This window comes from Bufo bufo, chromosome 4 (assembly GCF_905171765.1).
Source record: "Bufo bufo chromosome 4, aBufBuf1.1, whole genome shotgun sequence".
In the NCBI taxonomy this organism is placed as follows: Eukaryota; Metazoa; Chordata; class Amphibia; order Anura; family Bufonidae; genus Bufo; species Bufo bufo.
The window spans coordinates 349,965,430-349,987,589 of NC_053392.1; the positions used below are offsets into that span (position 1 = coordinate 349,965,430).

The 22,160-nt window shown below is 43.9% G+C and overlaps 1 protein-coding gene across 2 annotated transcripts in view; it reads right to left on the reverse strand.

Moving 5' to 3' along the window:
* MCM9 (minichromosome maintenance 9 homologous recombination repair factor) overlaps nucleotides 1-22,160 on the reverse strand; it is a 129,656-nt gene that overhangs the window by 93,907 nt on the left and 13,589 nt on the right. The window contains exons 2-7 of one of the 2 annotated variants that reach the window (XM_040428927.1): nucleotides 17,643-17,676; nucleotides 16,299-16,623; nucleotides 14,591-14,904; nucleotides 6,128-6,209; nucleotides 3,581-3,781; nucleotides 3,340-3,465 (exon numbers count right to left, since the gene is read on the reverse strand). In XM_040428927.1, coding sequence (XP_040284861.1) covers nucleotides 3,340-3,465; nucleotides 3,581-3,781; nucleotides 6,128-6,209; nucleotides 14,591-14,904; nucleotides 16,299-16,623; nucleotides 17,643-17,676 — 1,082 coding nt within the window. The remainder of the gene's footprint in view (nucleotides 1-3,339; nucleotides 3,466-3,580; nucleotides 3,782-6,127; nucleotides 6,210-14,590; nucleotides 14,905-16,298; nucleotides 16,624-17,642; nucleotides 17,677-22,160) is intronic. The other variant, XM_040428928.1, reaches the window with a different exon arrangement.

The following is a 22,160-nucleotide window of genomic DNA, read 5'->3' on the forward strand; positions in this document are numbered from 1 at the left end:
TGGTGTGTTCACACATGGCAGACTTGTTGCACACATTATTGTGATTGGAAAGTCGTTGGTTGTTTCTGTGTTACGTGTATGACTTTTACAAACCTTACACGGATATATATTTTTCTCATTTTTTTTTCCAATTGTAGAAAATTCTGTTCCAAATCTTGAATGAGAATATATCCTTAAGTGATTTTAGGTTGGGGGGGGGGGAAGCATATATTTGGAAGAACTCTAAAAGTAGCAGTCTTATTTTTTTTTTTTAGGTCCAACAATATGGGCTTGAAGTTGTTTTTTTTATAAAGTTTTATAGGAGTCACACGAATATATACAGTTTCAGTTAAAGGAGCTTTGACTAAATTCTAGCTTTCATACAACCTCTGGAAGGAAGATTGTTTCACCACTAAATTATCCTTTCGTCCCTCTGCCGATGCAGGAATCTGGGTTGGGCTCACGTGACCACCTGACTGGCTCCAGGCTCTTCCGCCGATGACTCAACCGGATCTGTTACTGTATCTTCCTGTTCAACTGCATGTACGTTATGCAGCTGAACAGGAAGATACAAGATCAGGCTTTGAATGAGTTTTCCCAGATTTAGTAAAATGTGTTAGGCCCCTTTCACACGAGTGAGTTTTCCGCAGGGGTGCAATGCGTGACGTGAACACATAGCATCCGCACTGAATCCTGACCCATTCATTTCAATGGGTCTGTGTCTGCATTGCGTGAAAAAACGCAGCATGTTCTATATTCTGCATTTTTCACACAGTCCTGGCCCCATAGAAGTGAATGGGGCTTCAGCGAAAAACACGTTGAATCCAGATGCAATCCAGATGCAATGCGTTTTTCACCGATAGCTGCTAAGAGATGTTGTTTGTAAATCTTCAGGTTTTTTTCACGTGTGTGAAAAACGCATCAAAACGGATTGCACCCGTGCAGAAAAAAACTGAACAACTGAACGCAATCGCAGACAAAACTGACGGAACTTGCTTGTGAAATGGTGCATCCGTATCGTTCGTGTGAAAGAGGCCTTAGGGAGTGTAAAATTAAAGAGTGTACCAATCTCTGCTGGGCATGTACTGATGATGTGGGTACTAGAGCCAGTCACTGGCATCATGTGCATGAAGCCACATCACCACTGAGGCCAGTGCAGTGGTCACAGGAATGATGACTGCTGCAGCCCAGCAAGGATCAGAGGAGAACAAGGAGAGTACTTTTTTTTTTTTCCACTGTCCCTTGCTAAATTTTACAAAGTGTTGGAGAACCCCTTTAAATCATACAGTCGTGGCGGCCTGCATCCACCACTTCCCCAGCTTATTGCACCCTTTTCAATTACTGAGATCACTGCATCAACATATTTAAAGTTTTCCGAGTTATGCGTCTTGTGCTGAATATAATACTTGGACAACCCTTTTAAATCTACCTTTTTTTTTGAGTGACCTTTCAGGACCACCTAAGGAGCAGCAGAACTGAGATGAAGCCATTTCCCCACAAATAGATGCCACTATTAGGCTCTCTATAGGTATTGAGAGGGAGCACCACTGACACAAGAAGTAGGACCACCTATACAGTGATCAGGTATACGTATCAACATAAAACAGGTGGCATTAAAGTAACGTGCCCAGGTAATACCATGCAAGCAGCAGGTGAACATAAGTATAATTAAAGCCAGTCAGGCTGAGGGCTCTTCTGCTGGGATCTGTAGACTTTCAGGGGTCAAAGGATTCATCAGGTCCTCGATATACAGAACAAGCCATGACTGAATGTGGAGTCACCGGAAGTAGGGGGTCTGCAGCTACCACCTGGTCCAATTTCATGTGTCGGACACCAGCCAAAAAGTCAGTGCATCAAGCCTGGGGCTGCCTTCAACAGAAGGGCTTACTGCCCAATACAAAGAAGGGAGGCTTTGTTCTCTGTTGGTTGCTATGGGCGACTAAGCCAGTTCTGCATTACACCAGTTTGATAAATGACCCCATATATAATTTGCTTCTATGTTGTTTCTTGTCCCTAGGTGGGGAAACAGTCATGTCAGTGCCATTGTGGAGGAGCTGTATTATATCTATACACACACAGGGCTGCAGCTATCAATTATTTTAGTAAGCAAGTATTCTACCGATTAATCGAGTACTCTAATAAGAAAAAACTAATTATAAGAACATTTTCCTTCATAAAAACATCAGCCCCCTCCCCCATGCCATTATCAGACCCCCAGCCATCAGTCACCGACACCGACACGCCACAGCTCTTACATCCTCTTCTTCACGTGCTGCACTGTCCTCCTGACATCATATAGCATCAGGTCATAGTACGCGCTTATGTGCACTTCATCCTGATTATGTGTGTACATCAGGAGGACAGTGCAGCTCGATGCCGGCCAACGACAGACCACGGAGCGGTGAGTAATAGCAAGCGCTCCGTGGTCACATGGTATACATTTATTTTTTATTTTTTTTTGTGTCGAGTTACTCGATTAATCGTTTCAGCCCTAAGGGTACTTTCACACTAGCCTTATTCTTTTCCGGCATAAAGTTCCGTCCTAGGGGCTCAATACTGGAAAATAACTGATCAGTTTTATCCCCATGCATTCTGAATGGAGAGCAATCCGTTTAGTCCCTCTTGCGGTATTTGGCCGGAGAAAATACCGCAGCATGCTGCTGTATTTTCCCCGTCCAAAATTCCGGAACACTTGCCGGAATGTATTAGTGCCTGATACGGCATTAAAATTGCCGCATTGACTGATCCGGCCTTCTGGTCTGCGCAGACCTTTAAAAATGAGAAAATAAATACCGGATCTGTTTTTCCAGATGACACCGGAGAGACGTATCCGGTATTTCAATGCATTTATCAGACAGATCCGCATCTGGATCCATCTACAAATAATAACCGTTTGCATGCATGCATACATACATACATACATACTAGTTCTGAAATTATCACCCAGACACATCAGATTTAAAAAAATAGAGCTCTGTCCTTAAAGGGATTGTCTTGCTTATGCCTTTCCCTTGCAGTGTATTGTACCTGATGAAATAAAACAAACCATACTCAGCTGCTCCTCGCCACTCCATCCCGAGCGGATGGGATCACGTGCGCATCTGCAGTCAATGACTGCCTTCATTGGTGGCACGTTTCCAAGCAGCAAATTACTGCTGGGTCACATTCCACTTGGAGACAAGTCACCACTGTGGCCAGTCATTGGCTGCAGCTGCACATATGACCCTGTCCGTCCAAAGGTTTACAGGCTGGGGAACAAAGATCGCTGAAGGGAGCCGAAATGGAGTGGTATTTTTTTACTCAATGGATTGGCATCTGTTGCAGAGTTAGGTTACAGAAACATAATTTACTGAAACGAACCTCTCACTCTCGTCCCAGCAGAATCAGTCCTCTGTACTCCTCCTGCCAACACCATGGCTACTGCCAGCTTAACTACAAACATACCAAAGACCTGCGGGCACAGGCTAGCTAGGATCTCGTTCCGACCTGTGAGGAGCACAAGAAATATTTTTACCACGAGGGATATACTATCAGGTCTAATCTGCGAAAATAAATATTCTTACTGCTTCAACTATCGGGAAACAAAGCAATTCATATGTACCTGCTATTGGATTATTCTTGAACCTTTCCCAAAATTCTTCATATTCTTTTCGGATCTCCTCATTTATGACTACACCACAAGGCTGCTCATTATTTACAGAGATGTAGTTGGCCTTCAGGACAAGCTCAAGGTCACAACGTGCATCCACGTAAAGTGGTTTCCATCGCTGCATCACCACACCATACACAGTCACATCATCACCTGGAGGGAAAAAAAGCAAGAAAACAGAATAATGCAGAAAATCTGAATTTGCTAAGAATGGTGAAAAGTTTACAGGTACATTTGGCCCGACACCCCCAGACTGCAAATGCTTGGCAAGTCCAAATACACATTCATTTGATTTCATGAGCACTATATTCTGACTAGCCACAAAACTAGAAGAACCCAAACCAAGAATACAGCCTTCAAGACAGAAATGTCGGCCTAACTATTTTATAGACCACTGGAATCTCATTGGAGCTACAGAGTTTTACTTCATTCCTTTTCTGCACTGATCTTAAAATAGCAGGTACATTTTAAAGGAATTGTCTACTTCAGTAAACCTATTTTTCTACCGTATAGGATAGGGGATTCTCTGTTCCTAATACTCATCTCCTGAAACTGCCCCGCTCCATATTCAGACTCCCATAAGCCTATGTAGCTCTGTATTCAGATAATCAGGCTTGCAAAACGCCAAGAGGGCTGCCTTCTCTGCATCATGCAGACAGAGTGCCCAGAGTTGCCTGCAGGGGTCTATTCCCTGGCCGAGATGCCAGCAAAGGAACATTGGAAATGAAGTCATGGCCATTCTGAATGTCAGCAAGACCAGAAGTGACAGCCATACACAGACAAGTGGAGTCTATATACACTTCTATCATTGACAAGGAGCTTTTTAAAATTGTATAGTCGGCCTCAGAAAAGCCATTTAAATGCACCATGAAAAGTACTAAATGATGGGCTCTGTACACTCTGCCTTCTTCATATACATCTTAAAGGAGTTGGACACTTCCTGGTTATTGTTGACCAATGTGTTTGCGAGATGTACATACGGAACTTACCAATATAGTCCTTGTTGAAAATCTGCAACATTTTCAATATTTCATAAGGTATTCCCAGTTATCTGCTGTCCAAAAAATGGCTGCTGATGGAAGGTGATGTGACCAGACAATTCACCTCCATGCAATGTCTCCTTCACTCAAACACACTGCACCTGCCATCTGCACTTGTTCTGTTGGGAGTTTAGGGCAGACGCCGTGTGTCTCAATGACGGAGGCATCACACGGAAGTGATTTGTCTGATCACATGACCCTCCATCAGCAGCCATTTTTTGGACAGGACCTCAATGCAGACAGCACAAAAGGAGGCATATCTTATGAAATACAGAAAATGATGCAGAATTTCAAAAAAGGCTATATTAGTAAGTGCAATATAGTCATCCTACCTACACATTGGTCAACGATAATCAGAAAGTGGCCAACCCCTTTAATGGTTCCAAGATTTCTTTGGGACAAATTCTGGCTGCATGTGCATTACATATAGTGTATTTTTCCTTTCTGACAACTTATACAGTGAGTATGGTGTGAACAAAGCCTTCATGTATCCAAAAGATCAATATTCATGCAATTTAGTCTGGACAAAGAATGTCCTTTTGCACTCTATCAGGCTGTTATATGTCAGCATACTCTTTCTGTATGAAATAGACGCACAGTACTGTCGGCACGACCGGCAACAATCAAATGTGTACCATGAGCTCCTGATTCTCCCACCACAGATGATGTTGTGGAAGAGAAGGATCGGGCATGTTGAATTTCAACACCTGATTCTTTTGTTCTCCCAGAGATTAACTGCCGCCAGAGGTGTCTGGCAGCAGCTTTCTCCTCTCTCCCCACCGAAAGACTACTGTACAGCCATGTATGTGCATGCGTGGAGCCAGGAGAGATAGTTGTTCACTAGTGATGAGCGAAGCGAGCTTCGGATGTTACATCCGAAATCCCTTCTTTCATAACTTCAGATTAATATTGTATGGAGATGTGTCTCCATACAGTATTAGAATGTATGGGCTCTGATGAGCCAAAGTTAGTTATTAGCAAAGTTGTACGTGACTTCATTGAATAACTTCGGTAATTGACTTTTAAAGTGGAAAACCCCTTTAAAACTTGAAACCGAGCTCAGGTTCAGTTCTGAGGTACCAGTCGGAACTGAACCAGAGTTCAGGTCAAAGTTTTAAAGTGGTTTTCCACTTTAAAAATCAATTACACACATCACTACTGTTCACAGCTATTTAAGGACTATGGGCACCTTAAAGAGGTATTCTGGTTACATTAAGTTGTAACAATGTAAACTGAACACTCCTTTAAGGGTGTCAAATGCCACCATGTGTCTATACACTGAAATACTGTATGTTGGAGCTATATGTTAGAAAATTCTCTCTTTGTATACCTTCATAATACACTGAAAACGCAGTGTGAGTAGACTACAACCTTACCAGAATTATTGGAGAATAATTATGCTGAGACTGGACCAGCATAATAAAACTGACCTAGTTCCCTTTTGTATTAATAGACTTACCAGATTTGCAACTGTCAACAAGGTCATCTTCCAAAACCACAATCATCGATCGGGGAATACAGCCCACCGAGAGCCTCTGGACCTATAAACAGATTTAAATACAAATGTGAGTCACATTGTTGCTAACAGGGAAAGTGGCCTAAACTATGTATTTACCAGTAGCAGAACATCCCTGAGCCAGGGCTACACACAGACATTATTACAGCCACTGTCCAGTGGAATACAGGGACTTGCATTGACCTGGAATTAAATATATAAATATATATATATATATATATATATATTACACATACATATATACACACACACACACACACACACACACACACACACACACACACACAGTGCTGCCCATAATTATTCATACCCCTGGCAAATTTTGACTTAGTTACGTTTATTCAACCAGCAAGTAATTTTTTGACGGGAAATGACATAGGTGTCTCCCAAATGATAAGACGATGTACAAAAGGCATTATTGTGGAAAAAAACATTTTGTCCAGTCCAAAATTATTCATACCCTTCTCAATAAATCAATAGAAAAGCCTTTATTGGCTATTACAGCAATCAAACGCTTCCTATAATTGCAGACCAGCATCTTGAATGTCTCCACAGGTATTTTTGCCCATTCATCTTTAGCAATGAGCTCCAAATCTTTCAGGTTGGAGGGTCTTCTTGTCATCACCTTGATCTTTAGCTCCCTCCACAGATTCTCAATTGGATTCAAGTCTGGACTCTGGCTGGGCCACTCCAAAACGTTAATGTTGTTGTCTGCTAACCATTTCTTCACCACTTTTGCTGTGTGTTTGGGGTCATTGTCATGCTGAAATGTCCACTGGTGCCCAAGGCCAAGTTTCTCTGCAGACTGGGGGGGCGTGGCCTGAGCACAACATGGACGGACGTGTTTAGCTGAGCTCCGTCTCTGAAGCCCTGACTTTGTCATCATCCTGAACTTACCGACCGCAATCATATCACCCACGGAGGAGAGGAGATCGGGACGTTCCCGGAAAACAGGGATGGCACGCAATAAGGCGCAGTCGGCGACTGAAAGGCTCAGAGAATTTGCCAGGTCCGATTCCCAAGATGGCGCCGGCCCTGGACCGCGTGTACAAGCGGTTACCTCCCGGAGTGCTTCCCCTGCTCCTAGTGAAGACGGTTCACCGGACGCTGAACCTTCACTCAAGCAAGTGACCGATCAGTTACTCCAGGCGAAAGCTACTTGCAGCTCTTCTGTCTGGGAAGATTGAAGAGGTGAAAATAGATATTGGCCTCCTGAGACATGACATGCAGAACATGCGAGATCGTATTGCGGAGGTAGAGAACCGTGTATCCACGGCATAAGATCAGCTGAACCCACTACCAGCTCGTTTAACCGAATTGGAAAAAAAGGTGGATTATTGGCAGCAAAAATGTGACGACTACGAAAATCGTTTGCGTCGCAACAATCTGCGCATAGTGGGACTTCCTGAACGTGCGGAGGGTAATAACCCATGCGATTTTGTGGCAACATGGCTACGAGCCACTTTCCCGGATGCCGTCTTCTCCACTGCCTTTATAGTAGAGAGAGCGCATAGGGTACCTGCCAAACCTCTGCCGCCTGCAGCACCACCGCGGCCATTGTTGGCGCGCCTCCTGACATCGGCGGATCGTGACCACATTCTGCAGTTGGCCCGCCGCAAGCAAGAGCTCCGCTTTGAGAACGCAACGGTCATGCTCTTTCCGGACTTCTCCGCAGAGCTCCAGAAGCGCAGAGCGACATTTATGGTGATCAAGAGGCGCCTCAGTGACCTAAATATACCGTATTCTATGGCCTACCCAGCCAGGCTACGGGTAGTGGATGGGGACTCCATTAAGTTCTTCAACAATCCTGCTGAAGCCACGGCCTGGTTGGATGGACAACCGCGCCCAGCAAGACCTCAGAGATGAACATTCTCTGCTCCTTTTCGATGCTATTACTTATTCAGTTTTTTTTTAATATTTTTTTTGCATCGCTTATGTGCCTTACTCATTTTATAGTATAATGCAGGGATGGCCAACCAGCGGCTCTCCAGCTGTTGCAAAACTACAACTCCCAGCATGCCCAGACTGCCTACAGCTATCAACCTACACCAGGGCCTGGTGGGAATTTTAGTTTTACAACAGCTGGAGAGCCGCAGGTTGGCCAGCCCTGGTATAATGCTATTCATGTTAGGTTTTTCCACCACTTGATATTTATTACCCTCTGCGTAACATGCGCTTACAGCATGACACTGCTGTGTAATACTGTTGTCTTGTACTAGTGGCTGTACGCAGCATTTATCTTAGCGGTGATATGTAGTATCCTATAGTCCCTTGGCTATGGAGGAGAGGTGGTGTGATTGTTGGTATAAGATTGAGGGGCCTCCCTCTCAGATAGCTGTGCTTATTTAATACAAAGTTGGGGCACAAGCTCCTTTCCTTCTTTACCTATTTACAGTGCGAAAGGTTAAGTTAACCAGTAGCACACCCCGTATACTTTTGTGCCACACAGGATTTACCACCGAACATCTCGCTGCATACTTGCAATGCCCTGGATGCTTGGCGCTGGATCCAATTATTTTTTCTTTTTTTATGATGTCTTTTATGGAACCAATGTTAATTGTTTGGTCTCTACTAGTTCTTAGCTACCATTTCATGCTCATCAACGTACCATCATACTATGTGAATGATCTGCAGAGATATGGCGGGAGACGGTTGTGTATGATAGAGGGTGGGGAGAGAAATGTATATTTCACCATGTCACAATGGCAGAAATACGGTTGATGTCTTGGAATGTCAGGGGCCTTGGGAGTGTTAGGAAGCGCACTATGGTGTTCTCAGCGATCGGGAGGGTTAATCCCCATATTCTGTGTTTACAAGAGACCCATCTACTCCATGATAAGTCTAGGAGATTATGTAGGCCATGGGTCCAATGGTCTAGTCACTCATGCTATTCCAACTTAGCCAGAGGAGTTTCTCTCATGGTTCATAAATCTCTGAGATGGGAGGTGGAGAGGCTACAGGTGGACAATGCGGGAAGGTTCATTTTTGTGGCAGCATACATTAACTGCATATTATATGTTATACCGGGAATTTATATCCCTCCCCCCTCCAAGTGATACACCAGGCGATATGTTTCGCAGCCTCATTCCCCACAGCACGGGACCTTAACATGACCCTACATCCCCTGCTGGATCAATTTCAAGGGGAGGGACAATCCCATGGGGTTTCTCAGACAGAATCACCCCTGTCCAAATTGATGGTGGAAGTGGGGTGGGAGGACCTGTGGCGCCTTAGGCACCCAGATGATCCGGTTTACTCGTGCCAGTCGGCGAATCACCATTCCCTGTCCCGCATTGACTATGTCTTTGGTAGCTCCACAGTGAGTTCACTCTCCTATCAGGTGGAGTATGGTGCTAGAGGGGTGTCAGACCATAACCCTATCCTGTTGTCCCTACTAATGTCTGCCAGGGGTGTGGGCCGTTCCATGAGCGTGCACCCCTTCTGGCTTACATTGTTTCCGCCCTCAGACCGTATCCCGGACCAATTATCTATGTTTTTGTCTGAACACGCCGCTTATACAGATAGGTCAATAGTATGGGAGACGTTGAAGGGCTATCTGAGGGGGTGTCTGAGATAGTCTATCTCGTTTATTAAAGGAATTCTGCTAAACAAGAAAAAGACCTGGCTGAGGAATGTGCTGAGAAGGAGAGGCTGTACGTTGCGGACCCAACATCTCAGAATAGGGAAGGATGGCTACAAGTTGGGAGGCGTTATCTTACGTTGTTACAGGAAAAGGCTCAGCGCAAAATGTTTTTCACTAAACAATCCTTTTTTGAACTAGGCAATCAGTCTAGTAAGTTGCTGGCACATATCGTTCACCAGAATCAAGCGTCTCCTGCGTATTAGAGATGGGGAGGGCACTATAGTAGTGGAGCCGGAGGCTATAGCTCAGTGCTTCCGGGAATTCTATCAAGATCTGTATGAGGCTCGTGTTGATTATACTACAGAGACGGTCAATACTTACCTGCAGGAGTTAGATTACCCCAAGCTTTCACAGGAGCTAGCTCAATATTTGGAAGGCCCAATATCGGAAAGGGAGATAATGGACGCCATCAAATCTTTAGCGAATGGGAAATCCCCTGGCCCAGATGGGCTACCATTAGAAATATACTCTAGATATGCTGATCAGTTAGTAAGTCCCTTATTGCAAATGTACCAGGACTCCTTCTCAAAGGGTGTCCTACCACCTTCACTGTATGAGGCCACCATTGTAATACCGCTCAAACCAGGCAAGGATCCGACTGAGTGTGGATCATATAGACCCATATCACTATTGAATTTAGACTATAAGATCTTGGCTAAGATTTTAGCACAGAGGCTGAATGGGGTCATAGTGAATCTTATTCATCTGGATTAGTCTGGTTTCTTGCCTGGTAGATCTGCGACAGATAATATTCGCAGAGTACAGGTTGTCACCCAGATTGGCCTTCAATGGAGGAAGCATTGGGCCCTTGCTTCTTTAGACACAGCTAAAGCCTTTGATTCAGTGGAATGGCCCTACTTATTGGCAACTTTGGAATGTTATGTTTATTAAATGGATTTCAGTGCTGTATAAGCACCCCTCGGCTGGTATTCTGGTGAACGGTATGTGTTCTGCGAACTTTGACCTGGGCCGTGGGACCAGACAGGGATGCCCGCTGTCGCCATTATTATTAGCCTTGGCGATTGAGCCTTTAGCTATTCGAATCAGATCTGATGACCTATTCCAGGGGATATATATAGGAGATCAAGAGGACAGAGTGGGTCTATACGCGGACGACATGATACTGTTCATGTCAGATGTGGAATCCACACTACCTCGAGCCACTCATCTCATTGAAACATTTAGTCAGTTTTCTGGTCTCAAAATTAACTGGACTAAATCTCTTCTATTTCCGCTGTACTCCTTACCCTCATGCTCTCTGAATACAGAGTTACCTATAGTATCTGAGTTTAAGTATCTGGGAATTCATATTACCAAAGACGTAACATCTTTCCACACCCTCAACATACAGCCTCTCTTGAATTATAGTGCAGACAAATTCAGGGTTTGGAGTGGGCTCTCCCTGTCTGTCCCAGGGCGAATTAACCTGATTAAACTGATTATTTTGCCTAAGTGGTTATATGTTTTAGAGCATGCTCCCTTCATAGTGCCTAAAAAAATATTTCAACGTTTCAAGTCTCTTCTGTCTACATTCATATGGGGCAATAATAGACGTAAATTGTCCATTGACGTGTTGTGCAGACCTAGAGGTGAAGGAGGTATGTCCTTGCCTGATCTAGATCTGTACTATTTGGCGGGGCAGATGAGGCAGTTAAAGTCATGGATTTCCTCGGAAGGTACTCTGATTAGAGCGGAAAAGCAGCTAGCGGTGTTCTTAGATATCCCTTCATTGTGGCCAGTGCTGGAACAACCAAAATTATTTGGCCGACTGCTCCTACCTGTACACAAGCTAGCCGCCCAAGTCTGGGAGGCTGGCAAGAAACTGCATTCTCACACAGGACTGACACCTGAGGTACCTTTATGGGATAACCTTATGTTTCCTCCTCTTCGCACAGGAATAGATGGACGGTTCTGGAGGGATCATGGGATTGTTGTTCTGGGAGATTTATATTCCAGCAATGTATTTAACTCCTTTGAGCAACTGAAGGACCGCCATGATCTCCCTAGAACATCCTTTTTCAAATATCTTCAGGTACGACATGCAATGAGCACTCACTTTGGAAATACTATAATATCTATTTCTGATTACCCACTGATCGGTGTCATACGCTCCCCAAGGGATTCATCTCTGCTCTCTATACCCACCTGCTGAATACTAAAATGCATGGAACCCCCCTCTTGGTATTATCTAAATGGGAAACACTAATGCCAGGTATTACTAATGAGGAAATCAATGATATACTGGAATCCCCTGTGTTGGTTTCCCCATCTATCAATAATACATTTATAGAGTTATGTATTGTTCACCAAAGTGATCTATCACCCGTGAGGTTACAAAGGATAGGCAAATTGACACACTCTAGATGTCACAGATGTGACACAGAAGGGGCAAATTTTTGGCACCTTATATGGGATTGCCCATATATACAAACCTTCTGGTCTGACATTATAAGTTTCCTTAATACACTCACGCATCCTTCCGTGGCATTGACTCCACAGGTATGTCTGTTTGGTATTTTGGATGAGGAAGTATATCCCCATCATTACAGAATTTTCTTAAGAGAAACATTATTCCTCGCACGAAAGGCTATTGCGATTTGCTGGATGGGTGATAGATGACCTTCTATTAACCAATGGAAAGTACTTGTGAACAATGTGGTGTCCTATGAGAATATTGTATTTAAGAACCGGGGTTGCCCTCAGAAGTTCAATAAAGTGTGGGGATCCTGGTGTTCATCCATACATACGATGTATTCAGCTCCTAGATTTTCAGATAACCTTAATGCAGTGTTAGGGTGAAATGCTTGTGTTCACACGGTAAACATGTGTCCTGCCTGTCATGATTGCTCTGTACATTCATTACAACTGTGAAGTGTAACTTTATTGCAACTGATGTCAGTATGAATATGGTACTGTTCTTGTTTTCATTTTGTATTTGAATGTCTCATTGACCTTCATGTATACCGATGTTATCTGTACTTTTCTAATGATTCGTTCAATAAAACAAGTAAAAAAAAAAAAAAAGTTTCTCTGCAGACTGCCTGATGTTGTCGTTGAGAATCCTCATGTATTGCTCTTTTTTCATGGTGCCGTTTACTGTGATTGGGTTCCCTGGTCCATTGGCTGAAACACCCCCCCAAAGCATTAGGTTCTCCACCACCATGTTTGACAGTGGGGATGGTGTTCTTTGGGTTGAAGGCTTCTCCTTTTTTACGCCAAATGAAGGAAACATCATTGTGACAAAACAATTCAATTTTTGTTTCATCTAACCATAACACAGAAGACCAGAAGTCTTCTTTGTCCAGATGAGCTTTTGCAAAGGCCAAGCGAGCTTTTGTGTGCCTTATCTGGAGAAGTGGAACCCAGCAGTGTGCAGTGTCCGTTGGATTGTCTGCCTTGAGACATTGCCACCAGCAGAGCCCAGATTTACCAGGATGGCCTTGCTGGTGATCCTTGGATTCTTTTTCACCTCTCTAACTATCCTCCTGGCCAGCACAGGTGTTACTTTTGGCTTCCGACCATGTCCTCTGAGATTTTCCACAGTGAAGAACATCTTGTATTTTTTGCTCAAATGTAAATAAAAGCGGAGAAATGTTTTTTTCCACAATAATGCCTCTTGTACATCGTCTTATCATCTTGTGGGAGACACCTATGTCATTTCCCGTCAAAAAATTACTTGCTGGTTGAATAAAAGTAACTTTAAAAGGATTCTGTCACCTAGTTTTCGGTTATAGAGCTGCGGACATGCACGGCTAGATCACCGCTAGCATGTCCGCAATATACCGGTCCTATAGGGCTGTGTCCTTTTATTTAGTTTAAAAAACGATTTTAGAGAGATGTAAATGAGCCTTGTAAGGCGCCCAAGGGGCTGTACTAACCTTCCTGGTGCCCAGCCACTCCCCCTGTGAAGGAGCCTCCGAATGTCCTCCTTTCGTCACAGTTAGATTGCCGCAATCTCGCGATGCGCGAGCTCGCGCATGCGCAGTGTCGGTATAGTGTTCCTTCTCTGTGCTGGCATCAGCCTCAGGGAAGGAACTGCGCATGCGCGAGCTCGCGCATCGCGATATTACAGCAATCTAACTGTGACGAAAGGAGGAGATTCGGAGGACACAGGCGGTGCTGGGCTCCTTCCCAGGGGGGCGTGACTGGGAACCAGGAAGGTTCGTACAGCCCCTTGGGCTCCTTACAAGGCATTTACATCTCTCTAAAATCGTTTTTTAAACGAGCATCAGCGGGAGATGCAGCGGCGACCGCGCCAGCATCAGAAGCGGCACGGATGTCGGTGAGCGAGGTAAGTACAATCTGTGTGAGAGGGCATTATAGGTCTTTGATAACCCCTTTAACCACTGGATGTTCCAGAGGAAGGAAGAATTTAAGTGTAGGTCCTGGATATGGTCAATGTGTAAGGTTATATTCACACAGCCGGACCCGTTTTGCAGTCCACAAAATGCGGATACTGGCCGTGTGCATCCCGCACTTTTTGCAGGTCCCTTTGTGAAAACATCTATTCCTGTTCACAAAACTATAATCTGCTGCATGGCTGTACGGATGTGGACAGGACACAGATGATATCCGTGTGCTGTCTGGATTTTTTACAGCCCCATAGAAATAAATGGGTCTGCGTGTGATCAGCAAAAAAAAAAAAAATGCAGATCAGACGTGGGTTGAAAATATGGTCACGTAAATGAGGCCTATAATGCTTTTACTGTAATAATTAAATCTTTCTTAAAAAATAAAAAATTAATAAAAAGTTAAAACGTCACCTGCTCCTGAATCTTTATCTCCTGGTAATCTCGGCAGCTGGCCGGAGAAGACAGGTCTGACAGGCAGGAAAACTTGCTGGAGTTGCACCATTCTTCATTGGTACAAGAAACAGGAGGAGAGAATGAGTAGTACTGTTCAAAGTCAGCCCGGACTGTAGTGATGTGTTTGCATTTGTTGCACATAAAGTCTTGCTCATACTCAAGGACTTTCACCAAACTGGTCCGGATAACAGTTCCTGTGACCGACAAAAAGTGCCCAACGTCTCTGGTGCGTGGGATGTGCTCTCTTGTTAACTCTGGGCACACTGGCAAACCTGGACAGAAATATATTAATACTTTTAAGGTAATGAATAGATTAAAACCATTATTGTAAGAGAAATATATATTCAAAGGGGGTTTCCAGGGCTTAGATATGGATGCCTATCCTCAGGAAAGGTCTTAAACATTAGATTGGTGGCAGCCCACCACCCATGACCCTTACCATCAGCTGTTTTGGGAAACCACCGGCACCAGAAAGCATACAGTGGATAGAAGGCCCCTCCATCCAAGTGCGCACGCGCGGGATTTTAAACAGGCTCAGGGATTACGTCAGTGCGCCGGCTCTTTATTATATTAGAGGCGGCGCTGGGCACCGGACCGAGGGGTGCAGCTGGACACCAAGTTAGGAAAGGACACATCTTTAAAAGAGTTGTCTCATCTTGCCGCTTCCAAGGCGAGATGGGACTTAGTGCAAGCCCAGGAGGCCAGGCTTATGGAAACAGATGAACACGTCGGTGCTTTGCTGTTTCTGTAGCTTCCAGAATTACAGAAGCAGCTTAGCTTGTTCTGCTACACTGTCTGCGAAGCTCTCATTCACTTTAATGGGAGTTATGGAAACAGCTGCGTGCCAGCCTACCTGACTGTTTCTGTAAGCCCAGCCGCCGCCAATTAGTCCCATTTCACCGTGGGATGGGACAACCCCTTTAATGGGTTAAAAGCCTGGCAGTTGCTCAGTCTAAGAAGAAAAAAATAACTTGCCTAGGGTAGACCTATTTCAAGATCAAATTATTTTTTATTCTAGATGTATTGGGACAATAAAACGAAATAGTTGCAAAAGTGTACCTAGCCTTTAAAGGGGTCAACCAAACCCTATAATGACCCCCCTTTTAGGTTATAATTGCCCTGCTCCCCAGCATCCGCGTAGCTTCTGATCCTCCCACGGCTGCCGCTGCATCAGGCTGGTCCCTGTCACGGCCTGCTATTGGCTAACCCCACCATGGATGTTTTGATCCGCGCAAAGGGGAGATGCAGCGGCAGCAGTGTTGGATCAGAAGAGACGCAGGTGCTGGGGTAAGTATAACCTGTATGAGGGGCACGTGCATTTTTTTGGGAGTGGGGGGGGGGCCCTAGGAGGTATTGTCATTATAGGGGTTGGATAACCCCTTTAAGATATGCCTTAAAAATAGGCACTTAAAATAACATAATATGCTGAACTCATATAGGGCAGGTTCACTTGGATGGAGATTCTGTCAGTTAGGAGTCCCTCTAGCTGCTGCATTTTACAAGTGAGCAGTCCATAGTTTATCTATGGAGCACAAACTATACCTGTTGAGGGGCTGCAGGGTAAACTATATAAAATGAGTGTAATTTGTTTGCTGGAACTGTAAACCAGGATCTTTGCAGGGTGAAAGGTTCGTGATACGCGAATTGAAATATCTATATACTGTACCTGTTATCCTTGCATGCAGAAGCTGCTTCATGATCAGCCCGTCTTGCGAGTTGGACAGCATCACGCTCATGGCGGCTCTCCGCAGAGCATTATCAAACACTGGTAAAACCTCGTTGGGAAAGGCATTGAAATAGTCTCCAACTTCCATGTTGGTTTCAAAAAGAGTCATAGCATTGACAACCACAGGGTAATGGGCATCTTCATCAGTTTCCATAAGTATCTGTACTAGGTCTTTCTGGTGGTGCTGTAAGACGTACGATTCAAACACCTGGCCCACCAGGGCAACTTGTTCTGAATGCAGGTACATGTCTGGAATCAGCGGAATCTGTAACTGAGAAGAGTCAGGCGTCAGGGCAGCTTCATATCTATATACAGGGTGAAAGGAGGCTACTCAATCAGATCTCGTAATAAAAAAAAAAAACAAACAAAAAAATGCCCTTCACTGGTCCATCCAGCTACACCTACAGTACATTCAAATGTTCTCGCAAATGGCACCGGCCTCTACAAAACTTTGGCGTATCCAGCGCCGATTCTACATGTAAGAATTTCCTAGCTGTCTTACATTCAGACCATTTTCTACGCCTAAACCAGGCGTAGAAAAAGATGAATGAGACGGGCCTGCCGATCCATCCCCTTCCCCACCCACTTTGGCGTGAATAGGGAAGAAGTTGCAGATTATTTTGCACCATGGCCTGCGACAGAATCTGTGCCAGATATATACGCCACAAAAGTGGCATATATCTGTTCAGAAATTACCCCCTTAGGGCTTAAAATGTGGACTAAAAATATTAATATGTATCTATCGGCATCTGCCTCTAGTACAGGCTGGACCAGGCCCCTAACAAGCATACGTTACAGTTCACAAGCGCTGTAATGCTTGCCTGCTGACACCAGCAAGAAGCAGTGCATTCACAGGCTGGTACCAGCAAACAATGCAGGTGTCTGCTGTAAGCAGGCTAGAGAGTTAATTTCCTCCAGGGTTCCCAAAGACCAGAAACCTCTGGCACTCCAGCTGTCGTGAAACTACAACTCCCAGCATTCACACATGAGTGTATTCGGTCTGGGAAACACTCTCTATGTGACAGCCACATATCCAGCACTGAACATTGCTCCTCTGACCTGAACTCAGTATCATTATGACTTCTGTTGCTGTGGGTCTACTGTGCTCACTGCATTGTGCGAGTACATTTGGTATCACATAATTTGTAGTAACCAGTAGAATAAAGCAAAAACATTATTTTCAACGCAAGATACATGACAAAACAAAATACACAAAAAAAAATATTGCATTTCATTCACCCTCCTCAAAAAGGTAATAAAAGCTAATCAATACATTAGATGTACCTCAAATTGGTGCCATTGAAAAGCATAACTTGCCCTGGAGAAAGAAAATAAAAAATAAATAAAAAAATTGAGGTTAATTAGGTCATCCTGGTTATAGTTCACATTGTCCCATGATAGGAAATTGTATAAAATAAAAAATAATCCAATCCTCCTGTTCTTGGGACCACACTGCTGGTACTCCTCCTGCTGTGGCGGTGATGTCGTGGTGAAGCCTATCCCTGGCCTCAGTAGTATACGGCAAGAGAACACTGAGGCCAGCGATAGGCTGCAGCTTGCAGGTGCAGTATAATGTTAGTATACAATTATTTTTCATTTTATACAATTTCCTGGTGTAAGGCAAAGTTTATTATAACTTGGACAACATTTCAAATGCCATAATTCTGCCAAGCCCCTTAAGGTATTCTCCGGCTTTTTCCCGCTACACCTGTAGAGGGAAGCATATTTATCTGCTCTGTTCTGGATGCTTCGGGAAAATGCTGCACTTGCCACGCTCCAGTACCTGCTTGTAAGCTTCAGTCATGGACACGGGTCACGTGTGCTGCTGCGCCCAATGACTGGCAGCAGCAGTCACATGTCCTCTAAGCAGCGTGTGACCAAATGATCCAGAGCTGGAACAGCAGCGGGGCTCAGGTAAGTATGCTTCCCTCCACAGGTCTGGTGTGGAGGCGTTTGAGCCAAAATTTGGTAAAAAGTAAAAAGCTGGAGAATCCCCTTCAGAAGTTTTATTACTCTGAAGAAAGAACTGAATGTACGAAAATCCATACAGTCCATGGAAGGCTGCCAGACTTTCCATTTTCTCAGTGCATCCACCACAGGCTGTACCTACCTCAGATTTGTCTCTCATGATCCTCACATCTTCACTACAAGATGTATTCCACTCTTTATTGTCTGCCAGTCATTGCAGGGATTCAGATAAACCTGGATCAGTAAAATAGAAGACAGTTTCTTACTCAATGTGTAATATACAGTTGCAATAAAAAGTATGTGAACCCTTTGGAATGATATGGATTTCTGCACAAATTGGTCATAAAATGTGATCTGATCTTTATCTAAGTCACAACAATAGACAATCACAGTCTGCTTAAACTAATAACACACAAAGAATTAAATGTTACCATGTTTTTATTGAACACACCATGTAAACATTCACAGTGCAGGTGGAAAAAGTATGTGAACCCCTAGACTAATGACATCTCCAAGAGCTAATTGGAGTGAGGTGTCAGCCAACTGGAGTCCAATAAATGAGATGAGATTGGAGGTGTTGGTTACAGCTGCCCTGCCCTATAAAAAAAAAAAAAAAACACACACCAGTTCTGGGTTTGCTTTTCACAAGAAGCATTGCCTGATGTGAATGATGCCTCGCACAAAAGAGCTCTCAGAAGACCTACGGTTAAGAATGGTTGACTTGCATAAAGCTGGAAAGGGTTCTAAAAGTATCTCCAAAAGCCTTGCTGTTCATCAGTCCACGGTAAGACAAATTGTCTATAAATGGAGAAAGTTCAGCACTGCTGCTACTCTCCCTAGGAGTGGCCGTCCTGTAAAAATGACTGCAAGTGCACAGCGCAGACTGCTCAATGAGGTGAAGAAGAATCCTACAGTGTCAGCTAAAGGCTTACAAAAGTCTCTGGCATATGCTAACATCCCTGTTAGCGAATCTACGATACGTAAAACACTAAACAAGAATGGATTTCATGGGAGGAACCACAGAGGAAGCCACTGCTGTCCAAAAAAAAACATTGCTGCACGTTTACAGTTTTCACAAGAGCACCTGGATGTTCCACAGCAGTACTGACAAAATATTCTGTGGACAGATGAAACCAAAGTTGAGTTGCTTGGAAGAAACACACAACACTATGTGTGGAGAAAAAGAGGCACAGCACACCAACATCAAAACCTCATCCCAACTGTGAAGTATGGTGGTGGGGGCATCATGGTTTGGGGCTGCTTTGCTGCGTCAGGGCCTGGACGGATTGCTATCATCGAAGGAAAAATTAATACCCAAGTTTATCAAGACATTTTGCAGGAGAACTTAAGGCCATCTGTCCACCAGCTGAAGCTCAACAGAAGATGGGTGTTGCAACAGGACAACGACCCAAAGCATAGAAGTAAATCAACAACAGAATGGATTAAGAAAATACGCCTTCTGGAGTGGCCCAGTCAGAGTCCTGACCTCAACCCGATTGAGATTCTTTGGCATGACCTCAAGAAAGCGATTCACACCAGACATCCCAAGAATATTGCTGAACTGAAACAGTTCTGTAAAGAGGAATGGTCAAGAATTACTCCTGACCGTTGTGCACGTCTGATCTACAACTACAGGAAACGTTTGGTTGAAGTTATTGCTGCCAAAGGAGGTTCAACCAGTTATTAAATCCAAGGGTTCACATACTTTTACAGTTGCAAAAAAAGTATATTATAAATATATATATATAAAAAAATATATGTAGAAGAATCCAAGGCAGCACACGAATAACGGTGAAAAAAATGATGTTTATTCCCCCATGTGCAGACAGCAACGTTTCAGCTCTCTCAATGGAGCCTTTGTCAAGCCATAACAATCAGTGCAAACACAAATGTTTAAATGGCATACATGATTATTGTGTGAATTACATGATTATACAAAGAATTACATAATTATACAAAAATAATCTATGAAAAATTCATCCTAGTTACTCAAATAAGTGTCACATACTTGTAATACATCAGCTCCACAATTCATATTCATTATTACAATTGTAGTATTTGAACAGTATCCCTAACCCACTTAATTGTGATGTGTATACATGATTCATAATAATTACATTCAGGTGCCTGTGATTGTGTAATATTAAAAACATACAAGGAAAACTCACATACTGGAGGAGAGCAGGAGTCGCTCGGCGTCCGGAAATTGCAAACGCGCATGCGCGGAACTTCATCAGTGCCGCGAGACCATCAATGTTACACAGAGATCAGAGACCCACAACCAAGATGGCCGCACCTGAACAGAAGCGATCTGCGCATGTCCATTCCCGACCCAGGGCGGAATCAGCATAGCCGGCGTGACAGTCATGTGTCCAGTCACAAGGTGTAAACAACCCACCACGTCATGGACTATTTAGCGATCATACGCTGCAAATAATATATTAAATCCTCACAAAACAGGGGTCCAGCGGTTTATTAAAGAGCAGTGGCATACACCACCTATATATATTACCACCTCATCCCGATATTCCACAAGACATTATACTCACGTCCAAGTGGTTCATACATACAGATGACAATCTCTCAAGCCCGCAGTCTTCAACCAGACCTTGATCGGAGACCCCGGGCTTGTGTGGCAGCTGCAGGCATGGATGCCACCTGTCAGGGGCCCCAAGCCACAGCTGTCCCAGGGAGAGATGCATCAAAACAACCATTCAATACACATATCTCATGTCACCGCCCCTGATCCGTACACCTGTCAGTCGGGAAAGATCACGCCCAAGATCGTCATCAGGCCACGCCCCCTCCCCGGTCCCAGGTCTCAGAAATCTAATCATACAAAATATAGCATTATACAAATATATAGACATAATCACTAAAAAATGATGATCGATCCTGCCTTCATCCAGTATATCCAGAGATAATCCAATTGTAAAGCTTAGTTTCATATTTATCTATATAAAAAAATAATAAAGAAACAATGTTATTGTTCACTATTATTAAATGCTTGCACTTAAATACAGCCTTACTCCCGAGGTAAGTAGAATTTCTCAGAACCCCAATACATATAGGTCACAGGACAAAACAGAAAAAAGGAAGAAAAGGGTCACCCACATTCATGACATACAATACGCAAAAGGATAGGGAAATAAAACAAGACAAGACTGAAAGAATCAAATCACCCTAAAATCCACATTGAGCCCCATTGGTTTGAGAGTCTGCAGCTCAAAAATCCAATAGAGCTCTCTTCTCTTAAGACGTGTAGTCCTGTCCCCACCCCGTCTGGGTAAGAGCACTTGTTCTAGAATCCGAAATTTTAAATCACGCTCAATATGCCCTGCTTCTGTGAAGTGCTTAGGCACAGGTAAATCCAATCTCTTTCTGATGGTATATCTGTGCTGATTTAATCTGGTTTTGACATCCCAGGTTGTTTCTCCAACATACCATAGTCCACAAGGACATGATAGTAAATAAACAGCAAAGGTTGAGTCACATGTCAGATACTGTTTAATATGCACTGTCTTCCCATTTGTTGGATTAAGGAATGACTCTCCCTTCAACATATATGGGCAGTTCACACACCCGTGGCACGGGTAACAGCCCTTCCGAGACGAGCCAAAATAAGTGGCACAGTCAATCCTGCTAGAACCCACATCAGATCTAACTAGTTTAATCACCCAAATTCCGGCTTCTTCGGAACGAACACAGTGGGGGGACCTTAAATTCCTCAACCTTGTCAAAACCACTGGCCAAAATTGACCAGTGTTTCCTGACAATGGACGACACCTGTGGACTACTATTACAATAATCAGTAACCAGAGGTATTCTAGATAT